Source organism: Stegodyphus dumicola, chromosome X1 (genome assembly GCF_044657685.1).
Source record: "Stegodyphus dumicola isolate Sdum_Otavi_A_Nest chromosome X1, ASM4465768v1".
Taxonomy (NCBI): domain Eukaryota; kingdom Metazoa; phylum Arthropoda; class Arachnida; order Araneae; family Eresidae; genus Stegodyphus; species Stegodyphus dumicola.
In genome coordinates this window covers 180,173,786-180,200,036 of record NC_140780.1, presented here as the reverse complement: position 1 = coordinate 180,200,036, position 26,251 = coordinate 180,173,786, and the positions used below count along the sequence as shown (strand labels likewise).

At 32.0% G+C, this 26,251-nt stretch overlaps 1 protein-coding gene across 4 annotated transcripts in view; it reads right to left on the bottom strand.

Annotated features, from left to right (window-relative positions):
* LOC118188599 (SEC14-like protein 2) overlaps window positions 1-26,251 on the bottom strand; it is a 123,451-nt gene that overhangs the window by 54,544 nt on the left and 42,656 nt on the right. Inside the window, exon 1 of one of the 4 annotated variants that reach the window (XM_085807259.1) lies at window positions 25,174-25,309. The exons of 1 other annotated variant lie outside the window; for it this stretch is intronic. In XM_085807259.1, the coding sequence (XP_085663385.1) occupies window positions 25,174-25,180 (7 nt within the window). In that variant the 5' untranslated portion in view covers window positions 25,181-25,309. Of the gene's footprint in view, window positions 1-9,076; window positions 9,142-25,173; window positions 25,310-26,251 lie in introns of those variants that run through there. 2 more of the 4 variants (XM_035359079.2, XM_035359081.2) reach the window with 2 other exon arrangements.

The window sequence follows — 26,251 nt, the reverse complement described above, 5'->3', positions numbered from 1 at the left end:
TACATTAATGCATTATTATTTTTTCTCTTTTTTAATCGAATGGCTGGTTATGCTGGGTTACTTAAATATGGCAAAGCACAGACAGGACTATCTGCATAAGGGATGAATGAATGGAGGGCTTTCTAAGAGAAACTGACTTATATTCACGTTAACACATGAGAAGAACCACGGAAACCTACCATGCAGCCAACCCATTCACCTGGCTACGAACCCAGGTTGGACTTAAGCAGTCTTTAACCACTCGGCCACAATCCAATGGTTGGACACTTGCTCGAAAACAGTTGCCGCCAGTGGGCTACTCTGCTGTATATTTAGCCATCTCATCATCGAAAATGTTGTCCACCGCAAGCTCTTAGACCGATACTGCATTCGCGCGAAAGAGAGAATACATACATACAACCAAGCATTTTTCAGGATTCGAATTTATACCGAATTTACATTTTTCGAATTTATATTTTTTTTTCGAATTTCGGTATATTTTTTCCGAATAAATCGAATTTATATATTTATTTTATATTTATATACTTATTTTTATATTTCCAGGGCAATAAGACTGCTGAGTACTTCAGCCAGAGTTCAAACGGCAGGGAAAGGGCTGGCCGCAGAGAAGTTTTCATGGTTTTCCCCAACTATTCCGTTTTTACATTTTTCATCTAACTTGTGAAAGTAAGTGACGTCAAAGTTGGGAAAAACCAAGCTTTATTTGAAAACTAACCTTGTTTTAATGCATAGCTAACATCAGTATAAACCAGTTACCCTGAGGAAACCCTCCACTAAAATACCCTTCACCTCAGATAGATAAGCTTACGTGTTTCGCCTTAATTAACTAACCAATCAGCTTATTTTAAATGTATAAACTTACGACCACAGAATCTGGTCTTGAGACGAGTCTCCACTTTGTATATGTTATCGTGAAAGAAAGAAATTGGAGAATGTCGACTTTCACCGGAGAATATCAACATTCACCAAATACGTCTGTGAAAGATAGAATATTGTACTACATTCTTGTACATTCGGACCCTCACCAGTGTATGTCGACAATCACAGATATGCTCTGGTGAAAGTCGAAAAGAGAGGTCATAAAGAGCCATAATAGTTTAAGTTGTTGCAATAAATAAGATTTGAATCACATAATTTAGTAAGTTTTTTATTACTGTTATTTTATTTTCTCATTTAGAACGTACTGTATAATTAAGTAAGTTTTTAACTTATATTATTTTCCTTTCTCATTTTGAATGTATTGTGTGTTTTAGGTTCTTATGTTCTTAAGTTCTTATTTCAAGTTTCAAGTACGCTTATTCGCGACTGAATTACGGAGAAAAAAATATAATATTGTTATATGTTCAACATTCACCATTAGTACATAGTGAATGTCGACATTGACCGGTGTAAGTCAGAAATAAGAGTATTTGGAAAATATTTTGGACATACACCAAAACACTATGTGAATGTTGACATTCACCGGTGAAAGTCGACATTCTCCAGATTTCGGTGTTTCACCGTAACATATATATTATGTTATTCTTTAAAATATTTTGCTGTTTTATATTTAAATGATCTGGAATGCTTATATTAAAGCAACCTAAATAAACGGCGTTGTGCAAAACAAGATAATAAAAACTGTGCGAATACAAAAATTTACGCATACCCTAGAAGACCAAAAATATGTTTATCTTAAAACTTTCTATCTCTAAGAAATGAAAATATTTTTCAACTATTTCCATTGCTTCAGCATTTAGAGATTCTCAGCTTCCCGTATAGTTTCTCAGAGAGAAAATGTATAACCGGTCCGTGAGAGGTCAGATTTATATCGATGCGGGATTTGAATTTCCTAATCAAGGCTTTTCTTGGGTTACTCATGTTGTGTGAAGATTTGCATTGCCCTGAAGGAACGCCTCCGATTGATCAATACAAGCTGCATTTAGAGCAGCATATCATGACCTAATGCAGTTGTGCCAAATAAACATATTTTGTAATAGTCCGGCCAGGAGGTAGGGACTCAGAATAGGTAATACTATAGAATAGGTATACACATTTATAGGAATTCCTTTCCTATAAATGTGTAGAAATGTATTTTTTTCTATGAATATCTTTCCTTCCACTCAGAGAAAAAAAGTCAACGAAAGGTTAAAAAATGACTTCTGAACATTTCACACAAGGAAAGAATAAAGACAAATAAATTAAGCTTCTGAATATTTTAGGACAGAAATTCATGTCGAGTATGATTATTCAAACTTAACCTGTTTCTCCCACTTGATGCATATGCAGTTAATTACTTAATGCACACAATTATTTTTTTTTCCCATTCCGCCTGTGTATTTCATTAAAAGACGAATTAAATTCATTAAGATGAAAACTTTCAGTCTGTTATTATAAATATTGGTCTCTTATTTTTAATTAATGCATTACCCAAATAATTCCTTACTAAAAAGTTTCCACATAATTTTTAAGTTATTCTTTTACCTTGTTTCTCTGAGTGCCATATAAACGTGAGCTATTATTATGTAATTAACGTTTTATTAATAATTAAATTTAAATCTTTGATAAATGAATGCATATTACTTTGAAAATATTGAAACATTTGGAAATATGAAGCATTTTCAGAAATTTTTAAGTTACTTTTCACAGCAGCTTTAACACGAAATAATGAGATTAATTGTAAATGGGAAATGACATTTTTAAAATCTTGGGAATTAAACATTATTCCTGAAACATTTTGTAAGTATTATGTTAATTTTGTTAACAGTTCAATTTTGAGTTAAACTTCCTTTCCTATCGCTTCTTAATTTCAACTTACCATTTCCGGCCAGAACGTAGTTTTAGAATCAAGTTTGAGAATCGAGGAAGATCGGTATTTAACCGATCGGTATTTTGAGTCAATCGAGGAAGATCGGTATTTAACCGCGAAGTTCTACTGTTTTAGTCAGAGAGAACCAGAGATTCTGGCTAGCACGCGTTCGCCTTTTTAGGCTACTCATTATTAAGCTATTATTACGCTCGGCCCTTGATAGCTTCGCAGTCAATTAGCGTTAAGGGGCCAACTCCGTTAGAGTCTTGACAGCTTCGGCTATATCTGTTTAGTTAAGTTTTAATTCTTAATTTCCTTAGTTCAAGCCCGAGTGTCGGCTTTATTGTAAACTCCAAGCCGGAGTTCTGTTAAATCTTATTGGAATAAAGGGTCTTTTAACCCTTTCCAAGTTTAATTATTGTCTCACGAACTCAAGCGATTATTCGCTTACGAGTTCTTAAGATTCTTCACATTCAACTGTAACTTAAGCACACACTACAGAATTTTTATAATTTTCACACCATTCTAAGATTTTTAAATATTGAGAAGACTTCAAATTTCATTCAAATGTGAAATAAGTCTGTTATTAGGTTTTTTTTTTTTTTTTTTTTTTTTTTTTTTTGGTGAAAAGTACTACTAACAGACATTCAACGAACAACGAATCTGAGAAATTTATGGACCATGTTCCATATTTGTTTCAATGGTGAGAAGATGGTAAAGAAAATTTAACAAATGTCTTGACATTGTTCATAATGAATACTGCAACGACTGTGGTGAAAGATGACAGAAAATATGTCCACAAACAGCTATCTACAGAAAAATTCACAAAAACTAGTACTTCCTTGTCTCATTTCTTTCTCCGTTATTTTCCATGAATATCAAGAGTACTTCTTCACCGAACTGTCAGAAATTTCGAAACTGAATTATTAATAATTCTACTGTCCCTGTGTCCCAAAAGTCCTCTCTGAAGAACACAAGAAAATTCGCCATTCACAAATTCTTCGCTCTCTATTTCGTGAAGGTGACGAATTCTTAATCCCATCAGTAAAGTCGACAAGACATGGATATCTCATGCAGTTCCAAGAATGAAATATCAATCCATGGATGCCTCTAAAATTCCAAATGACCTTGAAATTGAAAATCCAGCTAGGGATTTCAACAAAAAGATTATACATATTTTGTTTTAAGACCGACATAAAACTTTTATTATGATATTTTTGTCTTGGGATAAAATGATAAACTTAGAAGTTTACTGTGAAACTCTGTAAAAATTACACCAAACACTTCAAATAAGAAGGGTGGAATGCTTACTCAAAATATGGTACTTCTTTCAAACAATGCTTCGCCGCTCACCGCTGTTAAAACTGAGTCCTTCAGTAAGTTATTTGGCAGCAAGCAAATGAACTGGTCTTCCCGACAGTTCAAAGTCCGTACCAACTGAAAGTTGCATATGTAAGTAGGATTTTAGTTTGCCTAGTTAATCACAGAAGCAAATTAAAACGCTATTTGTAGAGGAACTTCGACGTATCGGTATCGGCAACTTTGTGACAATTGCTTTTTTTCAAGTTAAAAACTGATCTTCAGAACAAAAACCGGTGCGTTTATGCCTGGGTACTGTTGTGGTGGTTTCTGGCTTGTCGAACACTGTGGGCAAGATTCCGGTACCTTTAGTATAGGGCATCTCTAAGAAGGATCCTTGTGACTTTTACTAGTTTCTCGTCGAAAAAACGATTCAGGAGAAAAGATGCTAAAAGTTGAAGTGCGGAGTGGTTAAATGAATGGATAACAGTTTTGTAAATGAAGGTTAGAAAAATCAAAAACTACGACTACGGTAAATGAAATCTGGATTTCATTCTATTCGAATGCCCCACGTAAAGTAAGAAATGTAAACTAATCTTCTTCGGCATTAAATTGGTATATTCCTTGCGAAATTATGAAAAGGAAACAAATCATGCTACTCGTAGTACGAAATAAGTGAAATATTCAATAGTCTTTAATATGCGGGATTAGACAAATGATGAATGAATGGATAACAGTTTTGTAAATGAAGGTTAGAAAAATCAAAAACTACGACTACGGTAAATGAAATCTGGATTTCATTCTGTTCGAATGCCCCACGTAAAGTAAGAAATGTAAACTAATCTTCTTCGGCATTAAATTGGTATATTCCTTGCGAAATTATGAAAAGGAAACAAATCATGCTACTCGTAGTACGAAATAAGTGAAATATTCAACAGTCTTTAATATGCGGGATTAGACAAATACTTTAAAAATTTTTATTTAATTTGTTTGCAAAAATAATTTTTATTTTCCGAATGAAAAATATAAGTATTTATTTAAATACTATGATAATTTCTTGGGAAACATACCAGATCTGAGAAAATATGTATTAAAAAGATTAAATTCTAGATAATAAGTATTTTCCTAATAAATATTATTACAAAAGTGTCAACATAAATGAAGATTTGAGATGCAGTAAATTAACTGTATTTTAATTCACGTTATGTTTTTAATTGCTAGGATCTTGTATATAATACACACACACACACACACACACGCATATATATATATATATATATATATATATAAGTGCATATATAAAGTGATAACTTAATAACTGTCACAGAATTCCAGTTCATGGAATAGGCAGCTCTGTCTTAAGCCAGAGAAGGTTAATATTGTCACTGGAAAGACATCTCTCTTTCCATTTCTATTTTATTTATTTAATTATGGCACAGGGCATAAGGGCTATCTGCCTAACAGGAGAAATGCCTTCGTGGAGGGCTTTTTAAGGTAAACTGGCTCGTATACACGTTACACATGGGAAAACTATGAAACCGTCCAGGCAGCCAGCCCGTTCGCAGAATTCGAACCCTGGTCGAACTACCAGTGCTCAGCGGGCTTTTCGTTTCTAGTCAACGTTACGTTACTGAGCAACTATTGTCGACGATCCTGACATGGTTTGGTTTATTTCTTCATTTAATTATCACAAAGCACATGAGGGCTATCTGCCTAAGGAGAGGGATGCCTTCATGAAGGACTTTCTAAGGGAAACTATCTCGTATACACGTTACACATGGGGAAAAACCACGAAAACGTTCATGCAGCCAGCCCGTTCGCGGGATTCGAACCTCGGACCGAATTACCAGTGTTCAGCGACTTTACCGCTCGGCCGCTGGTGTAGGCAAGGTTCTGACATGAATTGCCTTTCCACGTAACATACGATATTTTAATTATCATCCCATTTGCAGTCTAAAAGGCATTGCCATTCGACTTTGAATAAAATATTAATTCATCTGTCAATAAAATAAGTACGCTGTTGAAACAACTGAACGCAAAATATGTACTTCTTTAATGATTTATATTTAATCTCTACTTGATGTTATTTATCATACAGCAAATAAATGTGATATAAGATATATCCAATTTATAATTCTTGCAGGCGTTTTTTCCATTATTGTAAATAATAAAAAAACATTGCTAAAGCCATGCATTTCTTTCTTTGCGTACTTCGAGCGCACTCAACCAGTGAGCTTTACTTTATACATAATTGCGGTCTTTCGTTGATTCTCAAAGCATGCTTTTTATGTTTCATAAAAAATTTTTAATCCGTTAAACTTTTAATTGCAGTTTTATATTCATAACGAAGCTTATGCAGAACGAAGGAAAATTTGAGTAAATTAAACATTAATTTATTCCAAAACTGAATTATAAGTTCAATACATGCCGTGAAGTAATTCTCGAAATAACCGAATAAGTTCTGTAACTCAGAATTTTGCTGTAGGGAAAGAAATTTTCAACACTTTAGCGACTGAGCATTGCTTTCGATTCAAATCAATTACCCAGCACTAACTTTAAGAAATGCCGCGGTCTACATACAGCACTTAGAATCCCGTATTTGGTAATAGTAATATAAAAATGGCGGAAGAGGGTTTATCTTAGAGTTGCAAAATACAGTCATGAATAGCATGTGCAGCTATATTTTTCTAGCTACTGTTAACAAATACTTAAAGTTCGAAACAAAATATGATTATATGTAAACATATGATTGCAAAATTAAAAGTTGTCTAACGCTGTCTCGTAAGTACGAGGTCACGTTTCACGTGTTAATTCGATTTACCCCTTAAGCTAACAAGTCAGAAAGTAAAATATGGAAAGCAGAAGTTAGGATACAGCGTAAAAAAAATGCATAGACCTCTTTACTAAATAGATGTTTAGTTGTGAGCGCTGATTGCAGAAAATGATGTGAATTTAATAAATTCTATTATTAATTTTTTATACTTCTCAGTCAGTTTGCAAACATAGTGACACTGAACCTGTAGAAGTATTCACAATACATGTACATTTTATTACCCAAATGCACTGTGGAAAGGAGACTGATTCTGCAACATTTTTTTAAATATTATTAATAGCATTAGTTACCTCATTTATCTGAAGTAGAGGATGATGTAACTAAGCTAACTAAAATGATGTAATTAACATGTTTATTATCATAAAACAATGAAAATGTTTATCATGGAATATTAGAAAAATACAAAGAAACTTACATTTCCTATATATTAATCTGGAAGAAAAATTGCAAATATAATTAAGCGTGGATTGGGATATTTTCAAACGCTTCAAAGAAAAGAATTCAATAGTCTTTTGGTTTTCTCTGACTGCACAGCAAAAGATGAGCAGAAAGCTTTTAAGTTAAAAACTAGACCATCATTGGGTAGGCCAGTATTTCTATTGGCGTTCCCGGCAATGAATCATTAGACATTAGTTATATGCCTGTAGGCTGTCGATATGTATGATAGTTTTCTTCATTGTTAATGTGGTTGTTGATCGGAAAGTAAAACAAATCCGTCTCAGGTCAATATAGAGGGGACGAAGCACTGAGTATAACCTCGCTGTGGCTAAACTGGTAGAACGAGGACCTCAGGCATTCTCTGGTGAAAAAAAGACGAACTTTTAGTTCGAATGCACCAGAAATTGAGAGTCACCTTGAAGGTTAGAGCGTCAGTTGTATGTTGCTATGAGCGAAACATAAATTCTAGTCGTTAAAAAAATTTTTAGAGACGCTCCTCCTAATATTGTTTCGAGTGGTTATGGTTGGGAAAAAAAATGAGAAACTTAGGAGTGATCGCAGTTTTTACGTTCTGTTCGCGTTTTTCTAGTAACTCGTCATCTCCCCTTCTATTTCTATTTGTTCAATTCAATGAACGATAAAAATGAATATTAAAAATATTTTTTTTTTGTTTTTAACTTTTAATTGACGTCTAAAATTAATACTGGTTATCTTTGGTTAATCATATATCTGTTTTATTTTAATGACAATTTTATTTGATTATCCTCTGTTAATTATTATGGTGTTTAAAGGGATTAATTATGCGTCAAACACCCATCAAAATTTATTTATGTAAAACACGTAATAATTTATATTATTATATAGCAAAATAATATAATAATAATAGTAATAAAAAGCAAACCTCTCTCTCATAACAAAAAAAGGGGGGGAACTTTATATGTGCTCGTGTATATATATTGAATATGCATATTTATATATATATATATAATTCGAAAGAGATGTGTATATTTTTGATTGATTTTTTGACACTAATACGAACACGTGTGATACATTTTATAATTATTTTATAATTATTTTGTAGCTATAAATCACTAAAATCTTACTATAAAACACTGAAGGTTGTATGATAATTGCAATGAAAAATATAAAATTTATTAAGACTATTCAAGAGAAAATTGTCTAGACATTGCTTAGGATAGTAAAGAATGTAGAGTTTTTACAACTAAAAATAAAATAAAACATAACGGAGTCATTTTAAGAAAGCGTTAGAAAGTGAAAAAATATTACTTGAGCTTATAATTTCAGCTATTTTCTTTTAAAAGAAATTGCATAAAAGGTACGAGTAAGTTCTATTCCAAATTTTCTTTCAAAAGAGATACTGCTAGCTAAAATTTACTAATACTGAATTAGAAAAGTTACAAATTTACGAGAAAATGTAAAATTCATAACTTAAGATTTTTATGAAACAGCTGACTCAAACAATTTAAGAAAACTGAAACAATAAGATTCTTTTGAGATATTGTAATTATTTTTTTAATAATTTGTCACTGAGCCTCAGAAATAATTATTCACATACGCAATATTGTACAATGCTCTGATATTATTTCATAAAAAGCCAAAGACTGGCAATTAGTCTCTTAATTTTCATTCAATTGATCTAATCAGCTGTGAGGATCAAAAGAACATTATATTGTGAAAACAATACAAAATTTGCTTACCATGAAAGACAGTTAAGCATGTTGTTTTAGTTTTTGATTGTACTGGCATAGTGTAACATGGGAGGTCCGTAAGAAAATAAACTGAAGCCAATATAGACTCAAAAAAGAACTTAGCTTGAATCAGTTTTAGGATTGTCCGCGTATGACCTCTTTTTTGTCTACTGTGAAATTGGAACACGGCTTGAAGAGCGTCGGTCAAGGTGAACTCAATAAAATTGTTAACTAATGACCTAGGCGTTAATAGATGCTGGCATAAATAAGCACAGCCAAGTGAAGGCATGAATTTAGAGTGATCTTTGTCAATCTCATTCTCCTTGCAAATGAATCATCTTGGCTAAGGAATATGAATGCCTTTCCTATGTCAAAATTACAGGAGGCTAGAGGTTTAATTCGTCCCAGGAACTGAATTACTTGTAACCTTTTTAAAAATACAATTGACATTACTTCTAACGTAAAAGAGCGGTAACATTGTAGTACCTCATGCCCCCAGATGCAGAAATATTTTAAATTTTATAATATTGCAATGATATTTTTTTTTTCAAAACTTAATCTTTCACTTTTAAGGGAATATTTTTTCAGTCTTTCGTACATAATTCTAATACGTATTTCGTACCTTTCTTCGGCCCACCAGCGGCCGAGCGGTAAAGACGCTGAACACTGGTAGTTCGGTCTGAGGTTCGAATCCTGCGAACGGGCTGGCTGCATGGGCGTTTTCGTGGGTTTCCCCATGTGTAACGTGTATACGAGCCAGTTTCCCTTAGAAAGTCCTCCACGAAAGGCATCCCTCTCTTTAGGCAGATAGCCCTCGTGTGCTTTGCCATAATTAAATACACACACCAATACACACACCGTACCTTTGTTCGTACCGTCAAAGAAGCGCTGAGAAAGAAAAACGATTAGAACAGTAAAAGAGGCGCATTTACTTTCTGCTTAACGAAGTGTATTAATACGTAGCCAGTCATTAGGATCAATCAGTAACTCGATTTGCTATGTACTTTTTTGAGTTTGGGAGTTATGTTGCCGTTTCTTTCATACCTTTCCAGAAATTTACATACACACCGATTTTTCTAACTTTAAAATTTCTATCGCATTTAATAACTATCTTGAAAGTGTATTAAGCATTAATTTGTAGTTTAAATTGTACTTACAGTAACAATCGTTAATGCTACACTGAACATTCAAACAGTGGCTTTCATATTTTAAATACTGAAGGAATAAAAATGTAAGATAAATCAAAAGTCCTTTAAGTCATAAAACGTACAATATAAAAAGTCTTAACATCGTTAAATTTAAAGAAAAGGAAATATTTACTTGGAAGCTTCATATGAGAAAAATAGCTTCAAACTCTATATGAGAATTTAAAGTAAGTTTTTTTATTTGTTTGCTTTTCGAGCAGATATATGTAGCTTAACGTGTTGAAAAAATAAAATTGTTTCCCCCTATCTTAAGCCAAAAAAATAAGTAAATAAATAAATAAATAAATAAACTCTACATCTCACTCTAGCTTCTTTTAACGGCCTAATCTACTATTAATGCTACTCACACCTCACTCATTCATGGTTAGAGATAAATCAGGAAAGGTTTGAAATGATTCCTGCACGTTTACTTAGAGGTCGAAATAAAGATTTACAGTTGTTGAAAAGGAAGTAAAATGTACAGCCATCTCGAAAGATAAGGCTTTTTGGCCTCCGGTAAGAAGATGACCTTTTACCACTCTCAGAACTGAACGCAAAAATACTTAGGATTAATTTTCATAATCGGGCAGTTCTCTTATATAAATCGCTGATAATAACAAAACCCTTTGGACAAGAAATGCATAAAAATTCATTTCAATTAAGAAAAGATCTCCAAATTACGCAGCAGCATTTTATAGAATTATATTTAAAAAATTAAGTTCTTTTATCATAATTGGAAAGAAGGAAAAAAAAAAAAAACCTGGAAATTCTGTACTTGTTCACTACGTTTTGAATTTATAATTGTGAAGATTACTGAAATACACTATGAGGGAGCAAATTATTACAATAAAACTTTCGGACAAATGAAATTAAAAGTCTTCGACCACTATTAATTCCTGGATTAGCTATTATTAATTATTGACTATTATTAACTGCTGGAGATAACCCGGTTAAATTGTGTGAAAGATATGCTTTGCAATGAGTATGAACGCTTCAGTTGTCACATAATATTTCAGAGGATATTTGACGTAAGACATTAAATAATCAGTTCACAGAAAAAAGGAAAAAAAAATGCTTTTCATTCACAGTAAGTAGTCAAACAGAAATAAAATGCAAAAGACCTAATCAAGTTGAGGAGATATGCAAGTGGGGTTTCGAGATAATTTTTGAATCATGTATTTTGAAACAAATTATCTGCCCTTGAAACATTAGACGTAAGTCAGAAATGTAATAGGCTTTTAGTTCTAGGGTTTCTTACGCAAGACGTCAGGCTGTTTTCCGCTTTTGTTAACTTCTTAATTTACGTTCGGAGACGCAAGTTGCGTAATACGACATTTTACGGAATTTCTTATTCTAATTTCTATTAGAGCTTCTATATACGCACTTTTTCTTTCCCTATGTTTCCAAAAAGTTAATTCATTTTCAAGAGCTCATGCATAATAGCAGGTTAAAAGAGACTATACTGTATTACGTTTGTCATTCTGAAAAAAAAAAAAAAAAAAATGTCGGATGTATAAACTTAGTTCTTACTTGTTTTTTAATGTCTTAAAACTAATGGATTACGCAATTTCTTTAACTCGTGAGGTAAACAGTTGATTTTTCCTTCCCAAGACCTTTTTTTTTTTTTTTTTTTTTTTTTTTTTTTTTCATTTCTAAGATTTAAAAATTTGGAAGAGGTTGGGGAATGAATCCCCCAAAAGACGACTTTAATCAGATAAATATTTAAGTTAAAATTCATTCTGATATATATTGAAAAATTTTGGTTTACGTGTTCTTGACATATTCTAAGAATTTAACACTTGGTGTACCGCATGTTAAAAACTCTGGGTCACAAAATTTGTAAACTAACAGCCACTTAAGATCACACTCTACTTCCAAATTTAAGGTTTTTGTGGTTGAACCTTTGTTACACCCTGCGTTCTAAACTGTGTGCGAAAGTAACTCATGTGGCCACATTTATATGTTGCGCAGCAATAAATGTGACTTGTATTTCGAGATCGTGGCAGTCATTTTGCAGTGCTCAATAATTTTTCATTTGTATGAAACTAAATATTGTCTATTCAATAATCATGAAAAAATATAAATAAATTTAAAAAAAAAAGAAATTAAAATAACAAAGAAATAGTTTTTCCATGATACAAAATTTAACGTACATGCACACATGGAATAAACACTGTAGTGTACATACTTGTGTTTCCAGAAAGCAGTTTGATGCTTTGGTGTTTTTTTTTTTTTTTTTTTTTTTTTCCTGGTATTCAGCAGGATAATTCGTTCCTGCTCTAGAAAGCAGTTTAGGTATCATTTAAATATCTATAAATATATTATTTATTTATCGTACATTTAATCGATATTGGATACATTTAAAACAGTGTTTAAAAATAACAATATCGATCTACATGTTAATCGATTACAATTAAAATCAATTTTGACCATTGAAGTCCGATAGTTCATTTCAATCGGTATACTCTAAGCATTAAGATCCATTTCATGTATTCATTCTGCCTTAATATAATGTAATAATGATTGAGCATCTTAAAAAGTAATACTTTCAATAAGAAAACTTTCCAGTGGGATCCTTTATATAAGGTCTTAAAATGCATTATAAGCTCCGAAAATATTTTACTTTTCTTGATTAAATTAAACGAATTAACATTCAGTTTTTTAATTTAAAATAATTTTTCAGTAATGCATTATTTGATGAGGAAATTAATGATGAGGAATTATTTGATGAGGATATTAAGCAGCATTTATGCATATCAACTTCTATAAGCACTAGAATTCTAAATTAATTTATAACGTGTTTGTTTTTGACTTCACAGTTAACTTCAATTTGTTCAGCATCATTAAGAATTTTTTTTTTGTATTGCTTTATGAATTATTAGCCAGTTGGAGGCAATTATGGTAATAAACAGTAAAATAAAACTGCTAGCTTCCTGTTACGATTCTTTATCTGTTACATGTTCAATTAACATTCAATAATAAAAAATATTATATTTATGACAGGTGTTTAATGACAGGTGACATTAATATGACAGGTGACATTAATATTTTCATTTTTACCGCCATCATTTCCGCATTTTGCTGACGCAAATAAATACAGATTGAAATTTTCTGCGTTTTCCTGTATTGATCAAATAAGGACAGCTTGCAATAAACACTTCAAAAGCACTAAAATTATGATATAATATATCCTGAAATAACCACTTTGAATGTCATTTACATTTCCCTTCATACTAATTTCATAGTGTAGGTTTCGTTTGGTTTATTTAACTATGGCCAAGCACACTAGGGCTATCTGCCTAAGGGGAGGTTTGCCTTCGTGGAGGACTTTCTAAGGGAAACTGGCTCGTATACACGTTACACATGGGAAAAACCATGAAAACGCCCATGCAGCCAGCCCGTTCGCGGGATTCGAACCTCAGACCGAACTACCAGTGTTCAGAGACTTTACCGCTTGGCCGTTGGTAGGCCCCATAGTGTAGGACTGGATTGGATTTGTTAGATTACGGCAAAGCATAGAAGAATTATCTACCTATGGGAATGGTGCCTACGTAGAGAATTTTGTGAGAGAAACTGGTTCGTATTTGCGTTACACATCGGCGAACTACAAAAACTCCCATGCAACCAGCCTGACCACTGGGATTTGAACCCTGATCGAGATACCAGGGCTTAGCGATCTTATTCCCTCGGCCGTTGGTGGGTGGTTCCGTAACTTAAGGTATCATTAAAGAATTAAATAGGTTGCTTTTAAATGCTAATGTGAGGAAAAGAATCATTTTTAGAAATATGTTCGAGTTGAGGTCGGCTACTGTTTTCAGGAACTCAGAATTAGTAATTTTTTTGTTCATGAAGAAGGAAATCATAGTTGAAGTGCAAGGGTTAAATACTGTAGTACTTTTAAGCATGTCTAAATAATAATAGTATGCTTCACTTAATTACACCTTTCATTTTAGGGTCGCTAAATTGGGCTGAGAAAGAATGTTATTAAGATTAATCTCTAATATTTTGTGCGTTACTCAAAAAAGGAGCTGCATTTCTACAGTTAATTAACTGTAGCGCAACTCTAATAACTAATATTTTAAATTTATATTGTCTATTTAAAATATAAGTTAACCGTTAAAAATTTAGAGAGAAGTAATATGTTAACGTATCAGAAAAAGCATTTATAAATTATCATCTAAAAGAATTCAAAAGGCGTTAAAGCTGCTAATAACTGGCAACAAGAATTGGTGTAACATGCATATAGTATTTGCAAGACAACAGTTTCAAAGTTTAATTCGAAATTCCTTCTTCGGCTGCGGCGGGAACAAAAATGACAACAGAGAAACGTGCTTACACGATAACAACGAACAATCTTTCTCGAATCTTTTATCCTTTATTATCGTGTAAGCACGTTTCTCAGTCGTCATTTTCACACCTTCAGCTGAAGAAAGAGGCTCTTTTTTTACCTTCAAAACTACAGTCATGAAAATTTATCGATTCTTGTTGTTTTTTATTAGTATTTTTACCAGTTGTTCTTCGGCGCATTCTTTCTGCTATAACTGAGAAGAATTTAGATTTTATTAACAACATTTGAATCTAGATATTGAAATTTTTAACTTAAATTACACACAATCACCTCATTCGATCATTCATGGTCACATCTTCTGGCATCCTTGACCTTAGCTTAGGATAATTATTTTCTGTGGCTTTTCCAGATGAATGCTCTCCTTAGCTTATTTAGCGTGACTTCTATATGCATACCCAGAGCAATTTAGTTTGCTTCCATTCGGTTGAAATAGAGCAATATACAATTTCTGAAGTCAAATTTTGTAAATATGTTATTTGAAATTAAGATACTTTATTTTCATCCACTTTCTCACGAATAATCGAAATTTGTGCGAGGAAACAATGCCTGACAAACGAGAATGTCCAAGAACCATTATTTAGCTTAAACATTCTTTTAAATGCCGATCAATGAAGATAAGGGAGCAAGAGATTTTGGATTAAGTTAAAGAAACATAAGACATTCTTACATAGAAAACTGGCTGAAACATCCCTTTTATCATTTATAGTTAAATGATAAAAGCGTGTTCTTTTATTTATTCGAAAAATAACTAAAAATACTGACCTATTTTAGTTAATTTTTTTTTTTTTTTTTTTTTTTTTTTTTTTTAAGATAACCAATGCGTTTTGCTCGAGAAATCTGTAATTTAAGTCTTTACCACTTTTGCCGGAATTTTACTCGCACAGAAGGAATTTTTGTTGAGTTGGGGGGGGGATAATTTTTTCTTTTGTTAGTTTAGCGGAATTTTGCTAAGAACGTGAGATTTTTATTCAAGCTAAAAAAATAAATAAAAAACTACGTTAAAAAAAAGTGTCCTTTATACTTAAATGGTGAATTATTTTAATACGATTGTTATGTGTACGAGATGGTTGTTCTATTCTGTTATAATAAACGTTTCACTAATTTGAGTAATACATAATTTACTTTGAGATAAATCCCATTCAAAACGTTCGTTCCACATGGAAAAACTGAATAAGGTTTAAATTACCGGCGGTTTATTCACTTGATTGGACCAAAAGATGAGGTAAACTTAAAAATCGAAGGTCGAAGCCTAGGCCAGACACTGATTTCTACACCACTAATGTGGAAATCTGATACTTAGTTAAACTGAAAGTTATCGCTGCGCTACTTACAGAACATTAGAGATGTGTGCTCATATATTTGTATTTCACTTTTTCTGATTTTACGTTACTCAGACCTTTACAAAAGTTTTTGAATGCTACAAAATGAAACAGAAATCACTGATTTTTTTGTAAGGGGGGAAAAATATTTTTTTTTTTTGGTGTGTGTGTGTGTGTGTGTGTGTTTTGAAATTCTAAAATACGTAGTCAATCACACGAAAATATAATGGAATTGTTTTAAGTTTTTAAATGCAGAAATAAAATATAAAAAATGAGACGGTTTTATTTTATGATGATCTGAGTTTTTAATTATGACTCTAATTTCCTTCATGAATTGTAAGAAATTGCGATACTGGTATTTTAAGAAGCACAGTGAAGTCTTAAGTACCCGATATACCATAAAAACATATATTTATTACTATTACTTTTAACATCTACCACAGTACATTTCCTCCCCCCTTTTTTGTTATTTGTGAAGGATGTACTTTTTATCGTAATAGACCTTGTTTTTAATTTTTCAATAAAATAATTTTACTATTGCACTCAAAAAGTGATAAAATTACGTATTGGTTATGCGTAGTGATTATTATTGTGCAATGATTACGCTTTTTTTTTTTTTTTTTTTTTTTTTTTTTACGACACCAAGTTTGTAATAAAATACATTTATCTTTAATTGTGTTTGTTGTTTAACGGGTCCGTTTCGATAACCGATCTAATATTTCCGGGTAATTCGATATTGTTCATTACCTGACCATAATTCAGTCCCGTTTATATCGGATAATCGTGACTCAGCTCTATTTCAGAAGTTGTTAATATGAATTTATATCTGCATTACATTATTCAGGTAAATTGAATGAATGAAAGATTGGGATACAGGAAAAGCTGCATAAAATTTATTTATTTGTCGAAAGATTTTATAATTAAAAAAAACTTTTTAATTTATTGCATTATATATGCAAGAGGCATAAAATTAATACATTAATTAAAAACAAGTTACATTGCGCATTTTTTAATTATTTTCTACTCCCATCACTACAACTTTTTAATCACATGAAGTGCTTCTGCTGATTTAACTACTATAAAGTCTGATTGAAATATATTTTTACTTCGAAAACGATCTTCCGAAAGAGATATATGAGCGGATTTTAAGGCCCAATTTAGCTAGTCTGGGGTCCAAGACACAGTGCTCTTTCAAAAGCTCTCCCCCAACGCCATTGCGCTGATTTTTCGTGATGAAAGGAAGAGTACGAGGAATTATAGGTCTGTTTCGAACCCCTAAAATATAAGCCCTAAGTCTGAGCTTTGTTGGATTAGACGATATTTATGTATTAACGGTTAGTTGACATACCATATTCTTAAGTACAGAAATAAATTTTTGCGATACTGTCATAGTGCTTAATAAATGAAATTTTGCAATTACAAATTAAGCAATAACAAATTAAGCAAATCATGCAATTTTTAACAGTTGAATATTTTTAAGATCATTCTTGCATAATCTTTTATGTACTACTTTATCCTGAAGTAGAAATATTTTTGAAAATACTCAAAATTATACTCCACAAAATATTTTTTTTAAAGTTATCTTTTAGCAGATAGTTAAAATTTATATCAAATAACATTCTCATTTTCTCGTGAGTTGCAAAAGCTGTTCTGATAAACAATTTGCCCTCCTTGTGAAAGTAGCTCCAATATTTGAGTACCAAATTTTGAGACAGGTTCCTGTGATGCAAAGTTTCAGTTGCCAGTTTATAAAATAAAATGAAAGGTACACACACGATATTGTACGACTGCTCAAAATGTCAAGCATTCAAAATTTAAAAATTATTTGTAATATTACAATTTATATTAATGCTACCTCGATGTTCAAAATTAGATCGAAATACATTAATATCCTTAAAAATAAAATACAAAGGTTCTGAATGCAAAATTCCTCTCTTTCCCATGTATGTGTAAAAAATTTACTTCTAACTCTCTTGAGCAGTTACTGTCAAATAAAACTAATAAATATTGGGTAGTAAATGACTGAGACGTTTTTGTTATGTACTTTGATTACAGTTTGGTGTCCAAATGCAAGTTGTAGCTGCAATCTCAAATTTTTTCTTCTAAGAGCTATTTCTGTTCTTTCCCTTAATTCGCTGAACACTGGTAGTTCGGTCTGAGGTTCGAATCCCGCGAACGGGCTGGCTGCGTGGGCGTTTTCGTGGTTTTCCCCATGTGTAACGCGTATACGAGCCAGTTTCCCTAAGAAAGTTCTCCACGAAGGCATCCCTCCCATCAGATAGCACCCGAGGCTTTGTCATAATCACACAAGCCAAAAGACTAGTTCTAAAGGTTTCAAAGCACACAGGAGTCGAAGTCGTTTCCCGAGCAGTTAGTTTGATGAGAAAAATGTCATTCGTGTTGTTGACAGAGTTGCTGTTTATAACTGATTGTTGGATATATACTACTAATCACTCCTACAATATTTAATGAACTATAGAACATTGCCAAATAGTTACTCTGAGTGTGAGGTACAAATCTCGCATCTGTAATTCTAAACTCAGTAAGATTTGATTTCTATTCTTATGTTGCTATTATCATTATCGTCATTATAATTAATTATTTCAAGATCTTATGAAAGATGCGAATAATTTTTGAAGCTTAATGTCGGTCAGTCACTTCTTCGTGTGCTTTTGTGACCATGCAATTTATTAACTGCAATTTTGAGAATTCAAATACAATATCGTGATTTAAGGTCTCAATAAATGGAAAAGATGCAAAGGTCTTTACTAAGCATGGGTATTAGCTTTAAAAATCCTTGTAACGCAGATGGTTGGCTAAATGTTAAGGAAAAGAATTTCAATTGATAGAAGCTCTCCAAATATTACTTTCTGCACCGATGGGAAGCAGATAAAACTTATCATTAGGTAACATTTAACTGAAAAAAAAATCTGACAAAAAAACATTTAAGGAAAGGAAACAAGAGTTAAGTTAAAAGAAAGTTTTCTGAGAGACTAGAAGTTTGTGTTTAATATTACATATCACATGCATTATACTGTGCATAAAGACCTTCCTATTAGAGATCTATGGAACAATTAAATAATGTAAAACTAATTACGATTAGTAAACAAAATATTTAAAACCAATTTTAATAAAATATTATTTAAAGACATATTAATTAGAAATACATTGAATACAAGATACGGATATCTTGTCCAGACCGTTAATATTTATAATTAAAAAAGAAAGTTATTGAAGTTTCAAAAATTCTGATTCCTAGTGTATGAAAGAAAGAAAGAAAAAAAAAAGAGTGCAACACGGCTTAAAACCGAAGTTGCATTTCGGAGTATTTTTAGCTTCGATTTCGCTGCCTGGAAACAAGAAACTATATCTGATGAGTACTTTTTTTTAGGTTCTCTTCATTTACCACATTTATCAGATTTTAGATTTTAAGGATTATAACAAACTAAGGTTAAAAGAGTACGGTTTCTTGAACTCGCTATCTATTCTTTCACTTACGAGCCACGACGTTTTTCTGGCCATTGGAAACGAAATTTATTTCTTGATATATATAATTTTTTTTTTCCGCATCTAGTTCTTGTTTGGAAAACTTAACTAGAAGAATTCTTAAACACACTTTGTGACACATTAAGTCGTTTGAAATTTAATTCTAAATGTACGATTTAAATATTTTCAAATCCAGTAAAATATCACATTAATATTATTTTATAATTCAAAAATTCACTAATTAAATACGATACTTCTAAAGTATGATAAATACTGCTTTTACCACTTTTATAATTTATATTATAATATAAATTTGTAATTAATCTAATTTTGTAATCTATATTATAATGTATATTACACACATACTAATGTTCAAAATAGATTTTATGTTTAGATTAAATCGGGACCAGCCTTATTGCATCTTGCGCTCTGGGTGAACATTATTTTCGGCTCCTTTCGTCATGAAGCAAAAAATCGGAAATCATTATGGAATGTTTCTCAAAAGATACTTTTTAGGGTTCTAAAAAATTTCTTACTATTCAATGCATCTCCTTACTTTGTCGTACCGCTACTATATTTAATAAGTCGTAATTTCCATTAATGCATGATGGGGCGAGTGTCTAATTAAGGATATTTTTATTAGCAAAGAGAGATAGTAGCTAAAACAATTTACTGAACGATTACATAATTTAGTATGAAGAATGATTTCAGGAATGAAAGATTAGTGAAACCAATGAAAATCCAAATGAACAATTACAGAAATTTAGACAGAGAATCCTTCCAAACCAACGCGTCTCAGTAGGTGTCCGAGAAATAAATCCTGATTCTTTATTCGACCTATTATAGCAGACGAATAGCCAGCCCCGAATCTAGGGGTGGGCAAGCCGGGGTCTGTGCCCCGGGCGGCAACTTCTGAGGGCGGCAAATTCAAGCGTCACGCTAGGTCGTATTTGGAATGTTGTCAAATTTTGATAAGACATTTATCAAGGTTAAGATTAAAAGTTCCATTAGAAGAGAAAATGGAGACTTTTTCTTGAAACTAGGTAATAAAGATAAAGTAGTTAGGCTTGAAAGTGCTATTGAAGAAAAAGAAAATTTGAGGACGCATGTTAAACCAAAGAGGCGTAGATTTATTAAACCGAAAATTTTTGTTTATGGTGTGGGGAGATCTTTAAGAATGAAGAGCTTAGTAGATGTCTTGAAACGTAACTGTGTATGTAATGCCTAATGTGGTAGATATTTGTTTGATATTCCTGCGAAAGACTGGGTAAGACACTCCATCGTGTTTTTTCTGTTGATTCTGTTTGTCAAAGGGAAATGTTGGAAGAGCAGCGTCAGGCAATTGGATGGCGTACATTCTCTACGAGATTATTTTTGAGACCAAGACAGTGTAACAATGCTTGGCATACGGTCACTTTAAGAGATTTTGTAAAGATTAAGTCCATTGTGCTGAATGTGCTTTAAATCATCTTGCGACTGTTTGCAAGAGTAAAGATAAAGGTAGGAAAAGTGTTAACTCTGTGGTTTTTAATCAGAAGTATGGTATAGAATTGAAACATGATTACAGTGTGTTTGATAAGAGCTGTTCCTCTTTAAAGAGAGAAATTGAATTTATTAGAGGTCACGTAGACTTTGATTTTAAAGAATGAGTAGTATGATATAATAATTTTTATGAATTTTAGCATGTATGTACTCATTGGTTTTGATATTTTATATAATTACATTTTAGCAGCTGTGTTTTCATTTATGTGTATATTTTTTATTTTCACATGATTTTATTATATAAATTTATTTGTATGATTATTTTAAGTATCAACTTAAACCACTGTGCCTTAGCTGCTACCCAGCTCTCTGTTCTCCAAAATGTCCTTGGTGTTATTCCTGATCTGATCTTACTGTAGGAGTTCTATTGGGTTAAGACTAGATCACCAAATTTGAAATTTCAAGGCAAAAGAATCCAATTTGTCGATAATATGAAATATTTAGGTGTTATGATTGATAACAAATTAAATTTTATAGAACATTTTAAGTTGATACAAAGACGATCTGATCTGATTTTATTAAATTATGGAAGAACTTTTTCAGATGAGATTTTAGCCTTGAAATCCTCCATTCTGAGAAAGATTTACTTAAATATTGTACTCCCAATCATCATGTATGGAACTGGAGTCTGGGGATCCAGGGAAGGGAAACTGGTTAGATTACGGATGAAGTTAGTATTCAAAGAGCTTGGGCTTTAGCTTTAACCCGTTGTCTTAGAATGGTGCCTACCGAGGCCGTCTTTGTGTTGGCTGGCCTGTCGCCTCTCTCAATTTTATACGAACTTTATTATGAGAATTTTTTATTTAGAACTGGACGAATGGAATTGAAAATGTATGAAGATTATTTGCTTACAAAGAATGTTTTTGAAAAAAAAAATTAATATTCATTTAATACATCCTTCCAATAGATTTGGTTTTGTTTTCGATAAAAGTAATCCAACTGCTGATGTATTTGATATTAATAATACAGATGGTTCTGTTTTCGGGGGGGGGGCGTAGTAGTTGTCTTTTTTTTTTTTTTATTGCTATGAAATTGAGGTGGATTGTAGAACGTTTAAGTTGAACACATATATATAATTCAATTTTCCAAGCAGAAAGGGAAGAGTTCAAACAAGCCTTATTGTGAATTAAAAATACCTTGTTTATACTTACGTCTGTAAATATTTACACTGACTGCCTGTCACTTTTCCATGCTCTCTCCCGCCCAGACAATTTCAATCCATTATTTGTCGAAATTAAGAGTCATTTAGAAACTTCGAGTTCATATTTAACTACATTGGGTTAAAGCCCATATAGGCTTTATTGGTAATGAGAGGGCCTACAGCCTGGCCAAGCAGGCAGTAACAGGTTCGAAGAAAATTCCTATTCGAAGAGCAAGAGTTTTACGTTAACAAATAGAAAATACAGTGTTTCTCTTCACCTAAAAACAAAGGATTTATGGAACTAATTAAAATCACGAATAAGATGAAATGTGTGAACAATATTGACGTTAATCAGATTTTAACAGAACATGGTAGATTTCGTTCTATTTCAACCGATTTAATCTGCAGGAAAATAAATATGCAATAATTGTCAGGTTGATGGTAATCCTAGGCATTTTGTGGTTGATTGTAGTTTAACAGCCCTTATTAGACAAATTTTTAACATTACTGATTTTAATGCAAGTACCATTAATTTGAAAGTTTTTTAATCATATACCATTGCTCTAATGAAGTTTATTAATGAAAATAGGCGCTTGTAGGAATCTTCTGTTAAAAATTGAATTCTGTATTTATATGGGTTTTAGATATCTGTGGTGTTCTATGTTGTGATTTTGTGTTTATGGGGTTTGCTTATAATTTTGTGTTAGATGTGCTTACTTATTTTTAATTTAGTATCTTTGTTGTTTGGGGGCGGTTGGATTGCTGGCTGCCCTCATTTGTGGAAAGACGGGGCTCCTTCTTTTCAGCTATGGGGACACTCGTGTGCAGGTGGGCTGAAGATAGCCTCCAATTCTTACAACATTGGTAGCTTTAAAGCCAGGTTTAAAATCTCTTTTAAGAATATTTATAATTAATTACTTGGAAACCTTTTAATGGAACAAACAGTTAAAAGTAAAGTACACCCGAATATGACTCTAAGGATAAGATCAGAGAGAGAACAATAGAGGGACTCCAGGCGTCACTGACAATATCAGATGACCCTGTCCCTCTGCCAACCCAACATGTAATTTTATTACAAAGGTACTCCGTAAACGGTCTTCGGTCCCTGTAAGCGCAGGTTAGAATCCCGTGAATTAGCTGGCTGCATGGGTGTTTCCGTCGTTTCGCTCATGCGTAACTTGCATATGAGCCAATTACTCTTAGAAAGTCCTCAACAAAGGCATCTTTTCTCCTAGGCAGGTAGTTCTCTTATGTTTTGCCATAAGTAAAGAAACTAAACGATTAGTTATGTATATTTCTTTTATAGCAAAAATAGCATATAAAGAATTTCTTTATTTACATTTTGTAATGTATTTACATTTTATCTCAAAACCTACCTATTTCCATGTTCATTTGAAAAATTAAAATTTGTTAGAGAAACTTAAAGGAAAATGGGTGAGGGCGGCAGTTTTAAGTTTTTGCCCCGCCTAGGAAAAATGCTAAATCCGGCGCTGCGAATAGCACTAAGTGCTAGTAAATTAAGTAAAACGATGAGAGGATTAAATATTTTTTGACTCATCAAACTGTATCTCTCGTTTTGTAACTCATGAAATTAATTTCTCAAGTTACGTTTTGTAACTTAAGAAAGAGTTCTTTGTTCGAATGAAATGGAAATCAAATTCTTTATATTTATTGCTATAGTTTAATCTGTTCTACTGTATTTTTAAAATTTTTTGCTTAATAATAATACTGTTTAATCTACTGCTCATTAACTGCATTATTTGATTTGTTTATTAGTATATTCTAGAATAAATTTCTTTACTTCAAGTAAAAATATTTTTTAACTTCACCAAACTTTAGATAAATTTGATTTTTGTGTAGTTGATCTAGCTTACAGCCAGTGCTTTAATTTCAGTAGGTATCTCAGAGCCTCAGTTCCAGTATTTTTTTATGTCTGTCAAAATCGATTTTTCTATAGCGGTATATAAAAATCCTTTTTCAAATGAGTTCCGGTTCTTTATTTTTATGCTTGAATAATTAACTATCACTCAGAACTTGGTTACTGAAACAAATTTTTAAGAGGTAATCACAATAAAAATGTTCTAATAAGAAGCTAAGAAAACTTTATAATTCTGTAGTTCAAAGTATAAATAAAAGAAAGTGTATTTCCTAAAACAAGTGTATTATTACATTCACTAAAATTTATTATCTAATTTTCTATGGCACACTAAAATAGACCTTAAATTTAATTTTTGACGAATTTAAAATGAAATACTGATTTTGAAGATTTAAATAAAATATGTACACTGAAATTATGGTAAACTAATGGAAATATTCGTATTTCTTCCATCATCGTACAACTTTTAATTCCTTTCTTTCACCTCCATTAATTTCTAATTTAAAATTTTATTTTAAAATATTCCAGAATTTAAATCACATTTCTTATTTAACACCATTTATTTCACTACCGTTTTTAATCAGCGTTTCTGATTACTTTTTTACTTAGCAATCCTGCACTTATTATTTTGGAAACTAAAGTCTAACTTTCACATTCAAAAGTAGGCATGAAACTGAGAATGCCTGAAAGCAAGTCATCTGCTTTACCAACGACATACAGGTAACATTATACGAGTAAAAGTATGAGATAGATAAATCCATCCGACGAGGCACGGGAACAAGAAGATAAGTATGCAGATTATAATTTGATGAATGTAGATCTTAGTTTATTTACGATCTTAGATGTTAACACTGATACCATCAATACTATTTTTACCGACAAATGCCTCAACAGAACTAAAGAGCTTACAAATCAACGTTGAAATAAAAGAATTGTCTTTACACAGCACAAGTTTGTTAGCTGATTACAATGAATAGGAGCATATAATGGGAAAAGTACATTCTGCAGGACATTTGTCATAGATTATTAATGCCCAAATCAAAATGTTTCTCAAAGAGCGAGAACCATTTAATAATTTTTAGTAATCAGACATATTTCTTGTGAAATTATGGCCATAGAGCTAAGAATTCAATCGTGAAACAGTAAACATAGAATAAAAGAATCTTCTCCCATTGAATTCTATAAAAATTTCATGTTGAAATTGACTTACCTTCCATATCTGAAGAGGTTACCAAGTGGAAGGAAAAAAAAAATGGTCAAAACTTGAGTGCTATTCCTAAATCCCACGTCACTTTTTTCAGTATCACAAACTTCGTCCCCACACTACAAACTGTATAAGGCTAACCTGGATTCAGGTTTTTATTGAGCTCTAACCTGTGGAAACTTTCGAACTGAAAGGTTTCCTGAAGGTTGGAATTTTAACACGTAAGATATTTTCTTCTCCAATGAAGAGGCGACGGATGATCACACGGGGACCTGGTTGAGACGGGGGAGTGATTCCCTTAGGGTTAACCTTCGTAGAAGGTCAAGAGGAATAGTGTCGGACAGCACGTAAACGCAAACATTGCACCAGTGCAAGGGGGGGGAACAGAGGTTTTGGTACGATAATAAGCTTTTTTGCTCTTTCTTTTCTTCTGCGTATTAATGCTTAAAAAATTTTTGTATTCAACTTTACATAATCGGAAAATGTCATATTTCAGAACAAAGTGGTTTTACCCCCTCCTTTGAAATAAAAAGAGCTCTCTTCTTAATTTTTAAAATTAGAAGACCGGGAACCTTTTAGAAGTGCGTCATGAAAGCTAAACAAAGTTTAATAAATAAAGAAATAAAAGAATAATTAAATTAAATAAAATCTGAGAAATTAATGAAAAATCGATACATTAAGTTAGATTAATAATAATTTAAAGTATCGAAGCTCACCTAATTACGGAATCCGACTGGAATTACGATTTTACTCGAAGCCTAAGAAGTAACGAAGCCATTCTTCGCCTTAATTTAAGCACTGGTCTTAACTTTTATCTTGAATTTGCTTTAAACTGTTAAATGGCTTACCGGTGATTATGTTATAATGCAGATGGAATAAAAAATGCCTTCGGTATAGAATTTTAAAGAATACATTGGCACATTGATTGAAAACGGAAATGGGGTTTTATAAGGAGTATATAATTATTAACAATAATAATATACTCTTCCAGACCTTTATATCATTTTTTATTCGAGGCATTTACTAAAAGCAAATAATAAATGAAATTCTAGTCACTTTAAACTAAACTAACAATGATGAAAGA